At 41.7% G+C, this 18,295-nt stretch overlaps 1 protein-coding gene across 8 annotated transcripts in view; it reads right to left on the bottom strand.

Annotated features, from left to right (window-relative positions):
* Window positions 1-18,295, bottom strand: part of pmfbp1 (polyamine modulated factor 1 binding protein 1) — a 235,203-nt gene that overhangs the window by 81,883 nt on the left and 135,025 nt on the right. For all 8 annotated transcript variants that reach the window (XM_072660358.1, XM_072660363.1, XM_072660366.1 and 5 more), the window contains one exon: window positions 14,144-14,218. In XM_072660358.1, coding sequence (XP_072516459.1) covers window positions 14,144-14,218 — 75 coding nt within the window. The remainder of the gene's footprint in view (window positions 1-14,143; window positions 14,219-18,295) is intronic.

Below are 18,295 nucleotides of genomic sequence, written 5' to 3'. Positions count from 1 at the left end.
CATCGCCAAAGTTTTGCCGATTTTCCTTCTCTGTCCCTAACTCATCACAAAAGTATTGGATAAAATAGAAAACAGTTCCACTTCTCCCCAGCTTAGCGCGTTGGGGGGGTGCTTTATACCCCTGTAGCCCATACCTGGCTTTAGGCATGATGCCAACAGTTTCTAGGTGCCAACAGCTATTCTCTTGGCAATACTTGTTCTCTACAGGGACTAGACAAGCAATGCGTGTGTCCATTTGCACATCTGGTTCAGCAATGGGTGGAACGTAAAGTAGCTGAATGCATTTATTACGCTGGGTGTCCACAAACTTTTGGACATATAATGTGTGTAAATAATAAATCTGCAAATCCCAGCTATTGGAAACATCAGGCATGTCAAAACGCAGACTTCTTTAAACCTTAAAAGCCAACAGCTGGGTCAAGATCAGCAATCTGTGTGAGAATGCCTGCCTGAGAAGCACTATTCAGTGGCTAAAAGTAGGTTGTGATTCCTATTCCCAATCTGCTTATTTGGGAGGAGAAAACAGTCGATTAAAAGCTGAGCGTGACTTCCACTTGAGCGGAAATGAGCGACACAAACAAACACCCTTGACAACTTTGGACTGCGACCTATTAAAAGAGCTCTCTCCATTCCATGAGTGTTTTGTGTGTGTGTGTGTGTGTGTGTGTGTGTGTGTGTGGTTGTGTGAGCTTGCCTCAAAGGAGATGTATTCTCACACACACACACACACACACACACACACATGCACACTCACGCACCTCAAGAAGCAGGAGAGGGAATCCATCTCAGAAAGCACAACACGTCGCATGAAAGAGAAAGGAAGAGGCTGGCTGTTCTCGTCCTCGTCCTCATTCCCCCCTCGCTGCTGGTGCATTAAGTCAGTCCCTCTGAAGACGGGCCGTCTTAAAACAAACCCTACGGCTTAGATAATCAATGACAAAAACAGACACGCTGGACCAAAGGCCTTTTTTATGCTCCCATTTACTTCTGAGCAAGAGAGGGGGAGCGAAAGAAAAAAAGAAAAAGAGGGAAAAAAGGGAAAGCACCAACTTTATCATCCGTCTTTTTCTTTTCTTTGTGCTTGGCCGAGGACTCACACAGGGAGACTGGAAGGCACAGGACAGAGAGAGAGAGAGAGAAAGAAAGAGAGAGATAGAGAGAGAGAGAGATCGAGACAGAGAGGGGATAAAACATTTGGAGCCTGCCGTTTCACGGCCCACACAAAGCACTATGGCAATTTCAGGCCACCAACTAGCAGCGTGTGCAATGTGGATGTGTATATGTTATGTGTGTCTGTGTGGGTACGCATGCATTCAGTTCCTCAAAGCCCAGCACTCCAAGGGCCATCTGAAATGCAGGATGTGATGGCTCTCAGCAGGGACAATCAGCAGCCGAATCAAAATCACTGCAGTTACACCGCCACCAACTGACACGGCCCCAGCCAGAGTGTGCTTTCGATGGAGTCTGGGGGAAGCTCTCGCTCGGAACGCTGCCCGACGGAAAGGAAACATATTGTTAGACGCTGTGAGTTGGGCTGGAACGATTACAGGTGTTCAACTTTGTTACGATGCTCGATTCTGAAGTTAAGATTAGATTCGATTTATGAAAGTTTACATTAAAAATACTAGATACTACAGAGATACACTACATCTCCAAACATTTGTGGACACCACTTCTGATGAATGCATTAAACTACATACAGCTTGTCTAGTCCCTTTAGGGAAGTACTACCAACAGAACGGGACTCTGAAGGAGATGAACATGAACATATACGCTGGCATCATGCCTAATGCCAGGGGTGGCCTAGAGGGTTCTAAAGCCTCCCAGCATTGAGCTGTGGAGCAGAGGAACTGTGTTCTCTGGAATGATGGATGGTGCGCCATGCGATATTTTTGGGGATGAGTTAGAAATACGGTGAGGTGGGTGATCATTCAACACCAATGCTCTTGATGAACGCTGAATGCAATCATATCCTCACAGCAATGCTCCAAAATCTAGTAGAAAGTATTCCCTGGACAGTAGAGACAGTTACTCCAACAAAAAGCAGGATACACTCTTTTTAATATCCCCTAGATTTCAGAAGGGGTAAGTGTCCCAATACTTTTATCAATATAGTGTAGATTCTGACTAGCCTTTAGCAAAAACATGACCTGCTCAGACGAGGTAGTGTAATTATTATTGTGTGATTTTTTCAATGATTTTAGCCCTGTCCGAATCCACAACATCAGCCATTTCTACAGACTGCATGCTCCGTAAAAGATACGCATCAGTAGAGTGTCTAGTGTCTTTTACCTTCTTAAAAACGACCTGTAAAATAACCCCATGTGATATTAATCCCATGTGAATTGGCATGTTGGTGTATATTCTATTGCATCCTGTGGAAATAGTGTTTGTTCGTGTATGTCCACACTTACAGAGGCTCTTGAGCAGCCATTTAGTTTTGTCGTACTTCTGGCAGCTTTAGTTACAGTTTAGTCTGTTACACTCAGAAATGAAGTTACTAAGCTGTGTGTGATGGTGAGAAGGACTCCCATCCACCCATCACAGTCATTTCTAGCGACACTTCTTATCTGGGACCGAAAGGTTGCTGGTTTAATCCCCCGGACCGGCAGAAGTAGGGGCAGGGGGAGTGAAAGAACAGTGCTTTCTCCTCCCTCAACATTCACTGTGGAGGTCCCCTCGAGCTCTACACTGAAGTGAACTGGCAACGGGATCATGGGTGCCCCAAGGCAAACTGATGCGATCCATGGAGGCCCCACCTTACAACTTACAGGACTTAAAGGATCTGCCGCTAACATCTAAGTGTCAGATACCACAGGACACCTTCAGAGGTGTAGTGGAGTCCATGCCTCGATGGGCCAGAGCTGTATTGGCTGCACGAGAGGGGCCTCAGCAGCAAGCACTGACAGCCAGTTGGAAATTCTTCATCTGGTTGGATTTTATGGGTGCAGGTTTTAACAGTAACAACTGAGCTTTTGTAAGCGGCGATTGCAGTGCCACATTATTAATGATGTCCTCTAAAGTTTTGTGCTTTTTCCAGAAGTTTATGTTAATTACATTATGATCATTTCTATACTTGTGTGCTTCACTCGACAGTGGCCGCAAACTGCCCATGTTGTCCCGGAAACTCCCAGAGACATTTAATGGAGCATGAAATGATAACATGCACACAGTGGTATAATCACCAAAACTGTATTGAGTGACATCATGCTTATTAATTCACAACCAAGGCAAACAATCTAGAAACTGTTTTTTTGACGTATAACAGAATATATCTTCAGTGGGGGTCGCTTGGCCATATTCAGATAAGCTATATTTTGCTAGTTTGGCCAATGCCATCAGCATGTGATGCTTTGGGAAAAGACTGAAGAAAGGGGATCTGAGAACTTTGGGCAGGGGTTCAGGGTTCTGCTTGTGGTGGGAAGCCAGTCCCGTCTTTAGTAAGTGGAACCTGGAATAAGAGATGATGGAGTTAAACCTGGGGATACAGTATGTTGAAGGGTTGCAAAGACCTAAGACTAAAACAACGCAGAGATGATATTTAAAGGACGTTAAAGGACGCGTATAGGCATGTTCCTCCTCCCAAAATGTTGCTATTTCATGACATCACTTAGTTATAACTATAACTTATAACTATTTATAACTTAGTTATAAATAGTTATAACAAGCTGCTGGACTTCCTGGTGTGCAGATCAGTTATCTTCATCTCCAAAAGCCGACCATAACAGGCTTGATAGCTAACAGATAAGCTAGTCAGATAAGCTATATTGCTAATTTCAGCTAAATGGCACACTTGTTGCACAGTATAATTAATAGTACTGATTCTGTAGATATTTCTGTAGCTATTTCAGCAAATCTCCTTTTTGTTATATGAATAATTCCTGGTGTTCAGTGCTCTACAATGCTCACGTCTGCTAACTGCTAGCCTGCCGGAATTCGAAACAGGCCATTAAATTTGATTTGTGATATCTGTGCATCAGAGCTAGACTATATGTCCAAATGTTTGTAGCCACCCCTTATAAATGTATACCCCCCTAATAAATGAATTAAGCTACTTTACATTGCTTCAAGTTGCACCTTGTAAGTTGCAAGTTGCTGACACAGATGTGCAAATGCACACACACACAGTCTGTCTACTCCCTGTAGAGAAGTACTGCCAACAGACTCCTTGAAGCAGATAAACATGAACGTAAACACTGGCATCAAGCCCCCAGCATTGAGGTCCATTTGTGATACCTTTTTTGAAATGATTATAGTCTCAATGTGAGCACATTTCTAACAAAATACACTATAATATGCTTTCTGTACATTTGTGCATGGGTCAACTTTCCCGGCACTGGCTCAGCAGGCAGATCTTACACATTAAATCTATTTTGCCACCTTCAGTAGAGAGAGCTGTAGTCCGTGGGAGCATAGCTCACATCCCATTCGCCCACACTAACACATACATACAAAGCTGGCCCCCTTTTTTGCCTCCCCAAAGCCCTTGGAACAGTAGTAAATCAGTCCTGCAGAAAATAAACACACACTTATTATTACGTTGTAGGCTTGGTGCCGAAATGGATTGTGGCGGGGCCGGTGTGAAAACGCAGCGCAGCAGCGGGGTGCGGGAATGGCGGTGAAAAATGGAAGAGGTGCGGGCCACTGCGGAATGAACGGGGGGGATATATGGTGTGGCAGAGTGGGGCGATGGGAGAAAAGGACCGATCACCTTTTTTTAATGCATTTTGGGCTGGCCCGGAGAGAAAGAGCCTGCTTTATTCGTACGTCTGAGCATCACAGCTTTTCTCCTTTGCGGTAAAACCAGCCCAGGTTCATCTCAAGCTATTCTGACGGTCAGTGTGCTGCAGTGCATGAACGTCATTGGGCTTTGTGGGAGAGAACATCAGTTTTGAAACGCTAGAACTGATTGTAATCAATTCCATCAATTATAACTACTGAAATATTCTCTGATTCATAGCTATAGTGTGTTTTTATAGGTTATTTTCCAAAATAAAAGTCCACTGACGAAGGCCCTGTGTGTTGTTGCAAAGGGTAGGCAATATGATGAAACATTTAGCATTAAATTTATTATGCTATTGTGATGAACAATATAATTGCTGTTTTGCAAAAACCTTTTATCTTAATTTTTACAGTTTTTATGTGAAACTGACAGTTGTTCTTTACATTGTGTCAATTTCTTCTAATTTTCTGATGAGTAGAACAATAGAAATGATGCAAAATGACTTGGAATAAAATTATTTTCTTGTAAAGTTGCTAAGGTTTTTGCATGACAGCATCGATATGCTTTTCTAAATATACTGCGATATATTCAGTAGTGGTGGGCAATACAGTAAAAAAATCGAAATCACCATATATACATAAGACAATTTCAAGATACACAATATTAATTGCGATCTTTGCACATGCAGACAAAATGCAACATTAGCGGACAATTCTTAAAAACTGCTACTCAAATACTCTCCTAATTAATGTAATTAAACAGCACTAATAAAATGTGCAGTTGGTCAGGGTTCTTTAAGCAGTAACGGTATCCACAATACGTTTGCTTGTATCACGATCAAATTTGATCACGTTTTTGATAAAATGCCATGATATTGCCCACCCCTAATTGTCAGTACTGCATAACAGCATGTGTAATTAGAGTGTAATTAGTCCTGTTTCATTAAGTTTGAATAACAATTCTTAAACATGCCACTAGTAGCACATTTGATCTAAAATATTAATACATGTCATGTATAGTGAAAATATCTACAGCTTTGGTACTGTAATATTTTTATCATTTTGGCCACTGTTTATATTGTTTCTATTCTACTGAAAGACTCCAATCCTGCATCCAAGTCCTGCATCATGACCCATTGCACTGTTTCCTAATCAATCACAGTCAGATGGAATCATAGTGAGGTCAGAGATTTACACCACTAGCAGGAGAGAATTAAAAGTGCTACTGTTTGAGGGGGAGACGAAAGAAAAAAAAAAAAAAAAAGAAAAAAAAGGCACACGCCACCACTGCTGCTGTTGCTGAGTCGGCTGCTGAGTTACACTTACAGCACATACCTTGTCACAGACAAAGCAAATCATACAGCACAGAGACCGCCGTCATGAGAATGACAAGCCCTTCTCTCTTTCTCTCTCCCTTTCTGGCTCATACGCCCTCCCTCCTATCCTTCCTCGAAGCCCTGCAAAGAGACCAGAGCCTGCAGTTCCGTCAGTAACCATTAGGTGTCTCTCTTTCACTGTGCATGGGCCACGGCGCCTGCTCCCGCCCACTCGGGCCCCTCCCCTCGAGGAAAAAAAAAAAAAGAAGAAGAAGAAGAAAAAAAATATCCCCGTCCCCCACATAATATATACACCATCATTTGAAAATGGCAGCTTTTTGAAAATTCACCTTGATTATCAGACATTAAAAGTGACTTCTCCAGCGCTGAGTGTCTGGCTGGGGGGATGGCTGCAGACAGCAGAACAATGCGGCGGGGCTCCGAATCAACGCCTCGCCGGGCTGTGCAGCCAGGGAAGGGGAGGCAGCCCTTTGTTCTCTCCCACATCCAATTATTTTTAACGTGTGCCTCTTTTCACAACAAGAAGAGAGAATTTAATTTTAATGCACTCTGGAAAGAGAAAGAAAAAAAAGGAAAAGGAGGGAGAAAATAAACCCTGCATCTATTCTTGAAAAGGGGGAGGAGGGAGTGTTGCTGTTGGGGTGGATGCATAGGTTAAGAATTAAGCAGGACAGTGGGCTTGTGTGCTCAAGATGGTTGAAACTGCAATCTAAAAACAAGCCAACATGAACTACCTTCATGCATACGCTGGGTTTATTCGTAGGGGAGAGACAAAAACCCAAACATGGCAGTTAGATTGGGGCTAAATTTGGTATGCATTAGCATCGATAGGAGATGCTCAAGATGCTGAAGTTGAAACTGCAACATAAGCAAACCTATTATATTCTCTATACTCCTGCTAGCCCTTTCCATCATCAGAAACGGAGTGCAAAGAGTGGCATTGCTAAATGTAGTATTAGCATTAGCAGCACTACTGGGTGCATGTAAATACATACATGCAGCAGCAGAAAACACAGACAATAAAAATACCAGAGATTCCGGATAAAATGGATTCGAAAATAAGGTGGAGAGGTAAGGGGGGACGGGACTCTTGTTGGAAGGTATGTGCCCAAATATTTTTCTAATTGGACAAGCACTTCATCTTGCTGTCAGAGAGGCAGTAAAAATGTGTGCGGTTCCCAGAAGACAGGAGAAGCTCTGCGGCTGGCCTTTTATTACCGCACCGTTGTGCGTCTGATATATGCTCCGACTCTAACCTTTCATCAGCGCCTCGAGACGCTCACCTCGCAGCCAACGAGCAGCCGCCGAAGGGAGCTTGTGTGCGCACGCGTGTATATGTACACACCAAAACATTCACCTGCACCAGAACCGAGGCGCACAGCACGGGTTTCACGATGCCGCATGGATCCCCCAACCCAACGTACAATTTAGCTATGCAATGTTGCCTAATTGCACCTGCAATAAATACATATTTGTGGTGTGTCTGCCTCCCCGCAAACGTCCTGGGCGTCACGTCTCGCATTAGTTCGCTGCTGCGTTTGAGCCGCAACGTCTCAGTGGTGGCAGCGCTCGTTGCTGAAGCTGCAGGAGGGGTTAAATTAGAATCCGCTCTGCTCTTGCCGCGGCTGGAGCCATCTTAGCTGCGGCACGGCCAATTTACTCTGCAGTATGAAATGATTGTTTTTTTTTTCTTATCAGCACCGAGGCAGCTTCTAGAATAGTGAGAATTCACAATGAAAAGCCCTTCGTCTTTGTCCTCGGGAGCAGAAAATTCACACACACACACACACACACACACACACATACACGCAAGCAGGCACACACTAAATTAAATCCCCCAGTCCTAAGGCAGACAACTAACTGCTGGTGTGTGAGGCTCGCTCTGCGGCACGGCAAAAGCAATTCTCTGGAGATGGCGAAATTAAAGGGCAGAATCCAGCCTGTTTATGGCTCGCACGCCCGTTCTCCTCTCAATCAAATGTTTTATTAGCAATCATTCACCACTCGCCGGACCCTAGCACTCCTTGGCTGGAGGGTAAAGAGAGGGGGTTTGAGTTTTGGGCATGGGGGGGGGGGGGGGGGGGGGGGGCAATGAGATGTATGAGGTGGGGGGGGGGGGGGGGGGCGTATTAGTAGCACCGGGACACTGCTCAGGTAGCCATTGCGCCCCTATTACAGAGCCAGACCCAATTACCCTCACCTGGAGCTGGACTCTCCATTAACCCCCATAAGAGCTCCACTAAGCAGACATCTCTGGACAGCGGACCGTAGACTGTGTGCTGGGAATGGGAAGATACGTGCACAGACAGACAGACAGAAGCTGGGAGCTAAGAGCTTCTACAAGGCTACAGCCTCTACTCTCAATAAGCAGCTTGTCCAAACAGTCTCCGGCTTCCAAGGCATGTCAGTGTGTTTATGCAACATCTGTTCATTTGAATGAAGGTGTGCAGGTGGAATTTCTATCATGCTGTATGTTCCCTTAATGCTCTCTCCAGCTGAACTGTAGCTGAGGATGGTGAGTGAGAGCGTTGTGTAGTGTGGAGCAGAGCGGGTGTCCACATGGCTAGGAGAAAAAAGAAGAGATGGGATTTGACGGTGGGTTTTCTATTCAGCCCTTGTTTTGCAAATTTTGAAAATGCACACAGTGTCCCTGAGGCAAAGCACCAAATGCTATTGGAGTAGCACCCTCCTGTGGCGAATTTTAACCCTGCTAAACATGACTGAGTAAGCTAGGTCCATTAAGGTTCTTCACATCACATGAGCTAAATTGCAAACTACTGCAAAACACTGAAGTAGTGTTTTAATAAGAGAAGAATACAAAAAATGGCGATGGAGACAGATTTTTCAAATATGAGAGAATGAGGGACACTGACCTCAGCCCATGCTGAATGGGTTGCTGGCTATTCTACCTGCCATTTCTAAACTGGTAGTTCTACAGATTTTGTATAGCTGACAGAGGGCTGCCAAAGCAGCTCTACAGGAAGTAGATACTTGAATCACTTACATATTAGTATCGCTTCACGTTTTACATAGTGAGATACAAGCATGTCACGCCATCTTCAGGAACACTACTTAGTTCACATTTCTTTTACAGACTTTTTTTTTACAAACCGTTAAAAAAATCAAAAGGCTTAAATGGAAACCCAGCTAAAAGGAACAGGTTGATGCATGTGTGGATGTGGTTTGAGCTAGCTGTAGTGTTTTTTAATAGTTCTTGCAACCATAAAACCATTTCCTTCTACTCTAAAGCAAAACAGCATGATTGCTATGTTTTAAACAGTGATTTGGGCCCAAATAAAAAATAACACCACCATTTGACTCAACTCCCATGCTAAAACCTTACCAAAAGAGTTGTCAACTCAAATTACAAATTAATTGCAAATTAAGAAGAATTGTGTTCTAGGCTACATCACCAGCTCTGAACATGCTAGATTAGATCTTGACGAATACCCTTGATAGGGCTAATTTAAATGGTGATATAAGGTAACACTTTATTTAGTTCTTTGTAGATGATTAATAAACTTTTAACATCAGTAACACATCCGTAACATATCAGTGCAGTGGCAGCAGTGAAGCATCTGAACTGAGGTAAATGTCTTGAAGATGTTCTGTTGATACAGACAAATAGACTTAATATGTCACTATCATTAAGCAACATCTAATCTATCTTTACCCCAAAATTCTAAATCTTCTCCTAACCCTCTTTCTGACTCTAACCCTAACCTTAACCTCAACCTAATCCTAACTCTCATCCTGGCTCTCGTCCTAACCTTAACCTCAACCCAAAACCTAAGCATAACCCTCATCCTGGCCCTAACCCCAACCTTAATCTCAATTTAAAATCTCACCATCATCTTGGCCCCAACCTTAACCTTAATCTTAACCTCAACCTAATCCTAACTCTTATCCTGGCCCTAATCATAACCTTAACCTCAACCCAAAACCTAATCATAAACCTCATCCTGGCTCTAATCCTTACCTTAGCCTTAAACGTAACCCAAAATCTTATCCTCGCTCTCACCCTGACCCTTAATCTCAATCTAATCCAGTTCCAGACTGGTGTCAGCAGCATGTCTGTAACGGCTTCTTGAGGATGTTGAAATGGTCTGTATTAGACCTGTTAGATGATCAGTGATTTCTCAAGTGAACATCTACAGATCGAAACTTGTTCACTGCAAACAGGGAAGTGAAGAACAGCTAGTTTCAGTATAAATCTTCAGCATAAGTCTCTTGATAATCTATTGAATGTTCAAATGCTGAGAGTCTGATGAGTGCTTATTTCATCAAGCACCACTCCAAGTAAAGTATCACCGTAATATATATTTTATTAAATAATAATAAGCATAAGATAATTGCACTCTATATGGAATTTCACTCACTGCACTAGATTATTCTGTTTGAGATGGTGAAATACAGTCGTCATGCTACTATCTTTAAATTGCCATGTTTCTACGGCATAACCTGCACAAGACTATACTGTTGAGTGGCATGCCTTCAGGAAACAAACCCATTCCACAGGAAAAAACCATGCACTTTCTTTTTTGGAATTAAATCACATACAGGTGGTAACCTGTGCGGCAGGTGCTATATTACAAATATGATTTTTTTTATATTGTGTATAAAACCATTTTTAATATATGAATATTATCGATATATTACGCAGCCCCACGCTAGATACACATCCGCTAAAATACACCAGTTATGTTTCTATATTATAATACGCAGAAGTAGTTATAACATTAAACCTGCTACTCTGAGTCTAGTTACAGAGACATGAGTGATTACAGGCAAGTGGTTATAGCTCTTATTAGACCTGGATGATTCACACTGCATAAACGGAATCTGAGCAAGTAAATTCATTTGAAGGCAATACATCTTTGTTCCTCTAATAAGATTATCCGTTTTGTGTAAGAACAGTTTGTTTTATTTTAAGAACAATTTCCTTCATCAGTCGCACAATATTGCCTTATTTCAAGTCATACCATGTCACAAAACAAGCACAAAGCGTCGTTCTTCAAGTAATTATGATTACTATGTTCTTATGATATTAAATCAAGGATTTTTAACTTGTTTTGAGAAGCAGTGTCCTCGTACATTGTTACACTTCAAGGATCTGGAGATGCTATTTGATGTTATTTGAAGTACTGAAATTAGGGTTTTAACTTGGGTACATATCTCTCCAGAATTCTCAGAAGCTGCCTTGTTAACAGACTCTCTGTGTTATGTTCACATGTACTCTGAAGCAAAATAGGAAGGATGAAAATCTGACTTTCTGTTTCTTTGTTTGGTAAGCAAACTTTGTGACTTCATGACGGATTCTATTCAGTACGAACATTTGGGTCTTAAATACAGCACAAATGGTTCTTTGAGCGATGCCATAGAAGAATCACTTTTCTAATAGAGATGTGTGAGTATAATGCGCTACCACTATGGCCTCAGGGGTCACAAGCTCAAATCCTGAGCCATGCCACTTTGCCATCAGCGAGCGGAGTCTGAGAGAGCACAACCGACCGTGCTCTCTCCTGGTGGGCAGATGGCGTTCACTATTAATTACACTCAATGTTGGCTGGCACAGGCGTAGGTTAGCTGGTGTGGTGGAGCTAGGGACCTGCTGCTTTCCTTAAAGCGTGCCGGCTGCCCTCTTCGGAAAGTGGTGATGGCTGGCTTTACATGTATCAGAGGAGATATGTGTTAAGTCCTTACCCTTGTAGTGTTGGAAGCATCGCTACTGCTAAGGGGAGCTATGAACGGGTGGGTTAATCGGCAGTACCAAATTGTGAGAAAAGGGGAATAAATTCTAAAAAAGAAAAAGGTTGTGAATAGATACAAGCATTGTTCTTTTATGACATTGCTCAAAGAACCATTTGTTGCACCTTTATTTTTATGAGTGTGATTGCCCTATTCATTACCATACAGGTGCATAAATAGCTACCTCTTCAATTATAGACTGTAGCCCATCTCTTTTTGCATAATTAGTTAGTCTCTATTTATCCCATTCATCATTAGAGAAGACCACCACTGAGCAAGTTATTATTTCATGGGTGGAGCATTCTCAGCACTGAAGACACCAACAGGGTTGTCACGCCGGAGTGGGCGTGCTACACAGAGTAGATCATACACGGCAGCAATGCTGGATTTTGAACACCAACCAACAGCGTGGCTAGAAATGAAAATGAAACGGCCTAAGAATGAATAGCACAGACTGTCCAACACACTACTGTCTCTAAAATTACATCTACAAGGTGGACCAAAGGTAGCTGTGTCTAACAGAGGAGACAGTCAGAGTACACAGAGTCTAGAAACTCCAGCAATGCAGCGAAACACACTATCATGTCACTACCATGTAGATGTCACTGCAGTGCTGAGAAAACTCCACCACCCAAATGATACATGCTCAAGGGCCGCCCTACTGATGAATGGGGTAGAGGAAAGCTAACAACGTACACAGAGAAACAGACACACTACAATCACAATACAAAAAGCAAATAATGTTGACTATGTCATAACAAGGGTGCATGTCAGTGTCTATGATATACATTCAGGTCCATAAGGATTTGGACAGTGACAATTGTTTTTGGTAAGTTTGCCTCTGGACACTACCAAAGTGGGTTTGAAATAAAGTGTCTAGACTTTTAGCTGTAATTCAAGTAGCTAAACAAAAATACTGCATTAATCATTGAGGAATTAGAGCCACTTTTGACATTTTCCCTCTATTTTGACCAGGCTAAAAAGTAATTGGACAAACTAACAATTATCGTTTATTAACAGGCTGGAAATCTTTGCTGTCAATGACTGCCTGAAGTCTGGAACCTTGAGATGTTTTGCCAGGGCTTTTGCAGTATTTGACTGAATCTGAGCAGAAATCATAGCTCAACACATTTCAGAATTCATCCTACTTCAATCAACAGTCATATCATCAATAAACACCAGTGAGCCAGTTCCACTGGCAGCCACATATGCCCATGCAATACCAGTGTCTCCACTACGTTTGACAGATAATCATGAACCCTCCATTATCTTCTCCACACTCAAGGTAATCGTACTTTCATCAGACCAAAGAATCTCTGAAGGTTTTTGAAGATGTTTTCTATCAGCTTTTCTTTTCTTGAGTGTTCCCAGGGTTAGGTTTCATTTTGAAGCCTTCTTTCACACCAAGAACAGCTTCCAAATGCAAATACAGCACTTGAAATCAAATCAAGTGGGTCTCACTTTTCCTCTGCCTAATCTGGCATGGAATAATGAGAGAACAGACCACACCTGGCCATGACACTGCTTGTCAGTCAATTTTTCAAATTCTTTTGCACCTGTGAAAATGGACCATGCAAAAAATGGCTGTAGTTTCTAAAGGGTCAAGGGAGTATTTTTGTTAAACCCCTTAAATTAAAGCTGAAAGTCTACAATTTAATTATATATTGGTCTTTCTTTTTCAAATCCACTGAGGGTTTGATGTTGTACAGAGGCAGTTTTACAAAAATGATGTCACTGTCCAGATACTTATGTCACTGTCCAGAAACCTGACTGTATGCTACACAGCAGCTGGACAGTTGATTCATAGTTCATAGTGTGTTGGGTGTGGGACCAATGGGTAGGCACGAAGACTTTGAGTGACTTTGATGGGGCAAATCATTATTACCAGACGATTGGGTCAGAGCATCTGTAGAACAGTACAAACCTGTGTGATACCTTAGGTTAGCAGTAATAAATGTCAACAAACACTGGTCTGAGGAGGAACAAAACAAGAAAGGGTGTCAAACTCTTAACCCAACTGCAAGCTTTTTTTAATGATGGTTAGAGGAGTTATTCACAGCACACAGTGCATTGCACCCTGCTGCTACAGCCCAGTCTGAGTGCCCATGCTAACCCCTGTCTACCTCATAACTTACAGGACTTAAAGGATCTGCTACTAACGTTTTGTTGCCAGATATTGTAGAGCGAGACGTTTTGGTGGTAGGCAGAAAACAAACAGCATATTAGGTTCTGACTCATATTTGTATATACTGTATAAGTTTGGTGATGTGAAGATTTTCTAACTTTATGAAAACTGTCTGTACACACAGACACAATTGGAGTGGAACAGCACCTACCTGCTGACTGACACAGCTGTGCTGGGCCTTCAGACTGGTAACTTCCTCCTCTAGCGCTTTTATCTGTTCATCTGCCTACACACACACACACACACACACACACAGACAGACATGATAGGATGATTCAAACAGTGAATGTTGATCATCAAACAAAAACATTTCCGAGGTGAGAGAATATCCAGAACAAAGATGGTGGTTCAGAACAAATAAAGCAGAGAGAAAATGGCTGCTCTGTTTGCTCATAATGAGAAGTGTAGATAGGGGAATAGAAATTGTGTGTGTGTGTGTGTGTGTGTGTATGTGCGTGTGTGGGTCCCCCTGCTCTGTAGTCTTCTCATGTCTGCTGTCAGTAATCTGCTCCTGAGCCAGCACTGCTGGGATTAAGAGCAGACAGGAGATAGAGGATATATGCGTCATTAAAGCACAGTGCACTACAGCACACATACACCACAAAGTCAACAAAGGTGACATAAACCAAGCACCAAGGTGTGTGTATTTACAGTGTATCTGGACTTAAATACCGCTAAATACCAGTTTTTGACTCCACTTGCAAATCAGAAAAATTTAAATCTGACCGGTAAAAACATCACATATTGATAAAAATATCCCGACATTTGCTTGTTTATTGTTTCTTTTGAAATTAAGGGTATTAAACAATACTGTCCAGGGAAGGCTTTCTACTAGATTTTGGAGAATTGCTGTGTATTAAAGGTACGGAATGGAGCACCATTTTTCCAGAGAACCCAGTTCTACTGCTCCACAGCTCATTGCTAGGGGGTGGGTGGGGTGGTATACCCCTCTAGCCCACACCTGCCATTAGGCACGATGCCAATAGGTTCATGTTTATCTGTTCCAGAGAGTCTGCCGGACTCTACTGGCACTACTTCTCCACAGGGACTAGACAAACTGTGTGTGTGTGCATTTGCACATTTGTGATAGCAATAGGTGCAATGTAAAGTAGCTGAATGCGCTCATTAGAAGGGGTGTCCACAAATATTTGGACATTTAGTGTACACGAAAAACCTGTACTCTTTCAATAACAACAGACAGAAAACAGTGACGGCACTGTCACGGAAAAAGCTGATCTCCAGCTTTTCCAGTTATTCACTTTTTGTCAGAATCTGAATCTGAATCTTGTGTCAAGATTTTATGATGAATGGGCCAATCGAAATGCTATAAATGACTTGGAATGCCTTGGAATAAAAGCTGTCTACCTCGACTTCTATTAAAAGTTAAGGAGGTGTTCTCCTTCTCCTGATTTGGGGTTTTTACAAAGTGTTATTTCAAATTAAGCATGATATGATTGGATGCTGTGTGACAACCTTGAGAGCCTTGGTATAGAGCTGCCACTGCTGGCGAGATGACTATAAATATACACAATCAGTGACGTATCTAGGACTTCCAGAAAGTCCAGATGTGTCTCCAGACATGTTAAATATTCCAGAAATGTATTATGAAATTGGTCCCAACCACTGTAAATCAAAGCGTGACTGCTTGATTACTCGGTCACTTCCTAAATACGTCAGTAGTTTAATTTAACATGCAAGGTCTTCTATTCAGTGCTTAGCCAATAGGAGCGTTGTGTCCACTTATTCCCACTATTAGGTACAAACAAGTACAAACCCCTACAAACCCACGCCCCCTTGTTCATTTTTGAAACACCCAATGAATGTCCAAACACACTTTTCTTGTGTTTGGACATTCATTGGGTGTTTCAAAAATGAACAAGGGGGCGTGGGTTTGTAGGGGTTTGTACTTGTTTGTACCTAATAGTGTGAATAAGCACCCTTGGCCCAGATGAGACTAGTGAGACATTGTCGATTGGACTGTATTAGGTGACTAGAACATCCCATTTCAGATTTGCTCCATCTCTTAATTACACGTTTATGTATTCTATATGCATTTTTAATGGTTATTATTCAGTAAGATCCGTGCAAAGGAGAAGAAACGGAGGGAAAACTCAAAGTTTGAAAAACAAAAATCTAAAACTAAGAACTAGTCATGATGGAGGAAACTCTTCTAAACTCTTACAGACAAGTGTAAGGACACTGTTAGGTTAACAAAATCTGTGTAAACATACATATTGTTTTTAGAATACCCATTGCTCTTATGAATTGTTCTTAAAAAATGTTTGAAGATTTTTTGAAGAATAACAATTTATTTTCTCTTAAGTATGAATAAAAAAGCACATCTATGAAGAATTTATTTCTTAACACACTTTTGGGAAATCGCCCCCAGATCTATGAGGTGATTCAGAACACTCACAAAACTGCAGTCACACAATGGAACAATGCTGCATGTCATGACGTTAAAGAAAATTAACTGCTACGTGTGAACAACTGAATGCTTCTGCCAGACGTCTGGTAAGCTGAGAGAAACTTTAATGTTTGAGAAGCTTTGAAAAAAGAAACTGCATCAAATCAAGCTACCCAGACATAGAGATGATGGATGAACTTGAGCCGTCATTTATCACTTTGGGGCTGGAGGAGAGCCCGGAGAGAAAATAAACAACTGCTTCTTGGGGTGCATGATATATCGGTAGCCAATATGTTATTGGTATATTTATTTATTACAATCATTTATTATATTCATTTAGTGGTCTTTGTAAGCTTGTGCAGGTACTGATGCCTGTTTAGGCGCTACCTATGGGCACTAGTCTTTAAATATAGATTGCTGGTATCACTGTCAGCAAAGGTATTGTTTTTGTCAGACTGGAGTTCGAGAATGGAGTTCTACCTAACACAGGGGTCAGAGGCCTACGGTATGTGAAAAACATGTGGTTCCTTTCCACATTTTTATGCAGCTATTGCCAGAAGTGGACATAAAACAATATCTTGGAAACAACACTTTTCTCACGGTATGAACAGATATACTGCAATGTTTCTAAGGCCAAATTTGAGGGCCTTGGCTGGGTCTTTCTTCCGGACTGTCTTAACAATATAATAGCACAAAGCTAAAAACGCAGCTCTTTGGAGCCGTCATGCTCAATAAGATGAGTGTTGCTTCAACTCCCAGTACATTATGAGGCCATAATATATTGTGCTGTTTCTTTTTCCCTGACGTGTGAGAACTTAAGTAGAATTAATATTAAATATATAAATATATAAAATATAATATATAAAATAATATATAAAATTTAATATTATTCAACAGTGTGTATGGCTATTTTCACACATGGGCTACGTGACCGAAACTCAATATTTTTATTTATTCATATGTTACAGAGATTATATTTACACTGATGAGCCATAACATTAGCACCACTGACAGGTGAATTGAAAAACATTTCATTATCTGTCAAGGGCTAAAAGCAAGAAACATTGGCAAGCATAAGAATCTGAACCACTTCGACATGGACCACATTTTTGTGATGTCTAAAAAACTAGGTCATAGTATCTCCAAAACATCAAGTAGGTCTTTTGGGTGTTTTCTGGTACGCAGTGGTCAGCACCTACCAAAGTTGGTGCATGAAAGGACAACCAGTGAACCAAGGCCCATTGATGTGATCCATGGAGGCCCCACCTCACAACCTACAGGACTTAAAGATCTGCTGCTAACTTCTTGGTGCCAGGGCCAGATCTTCCTAAGAATGTTCTTACATTTGTTCTTAAAAAAAGTCCCAACAAAAAGTCTACATCAGATTCATGATGTGTTTTTAAACTGCTGAATTGTTCACAGCTTTGCCCCACTGTCCTGGTAAATTGTACAAATCCAAATAAGGAAACACTCACATGAGTTTTAAGAAGAAATGCCTTGGTTGGTGAATAAGGCTCAATGCTATGCTCCTACAATATTATTATGTACAATTCCAAAGCACATTCTCACAGTATCTTAGTCTGAAGTAGCTTTTTGGCATCATATCTTAGATATATATTTCGTAGTTATCGGATGACAGTAACAGGAAGCCATATGTATAGAAATAAAGGTGTTTTTGAGGTACTCAGACAGTTCACTCAGCCTGCTGCTCTGAAGGACAAGTTATATTTATTGTCAAATCACACATGGAAATGCTTCTCCATTCATATGGGAAATTCGCCTCTAAAAAGGTCTTTCAGCATTCGTTGCTTTTTAACTGAGCTGAATGAGCTGATCTGAATCGACAGTAATGATGTTGAAATGGAGAACACTGAGTGGTGCCATTGTGAGGAGATT

The sequence above is a fragment of the Salminus brasiliensis genome, chromosome 17, assembly GCF_030463535.1.
Source record: "Salminus brasiliensis chromosome 17, fSalBra1.hap2, whole genome shotgun sequence".
NCBI lineage: Eukaryota > Metazoa > Chordata > Actinopteri > Characiformes > Bryconidae > Salminus > Salminus brasiliensis.
This window is presented reverse-complemented; position numbering and strand designations above follow the sequence as displayed.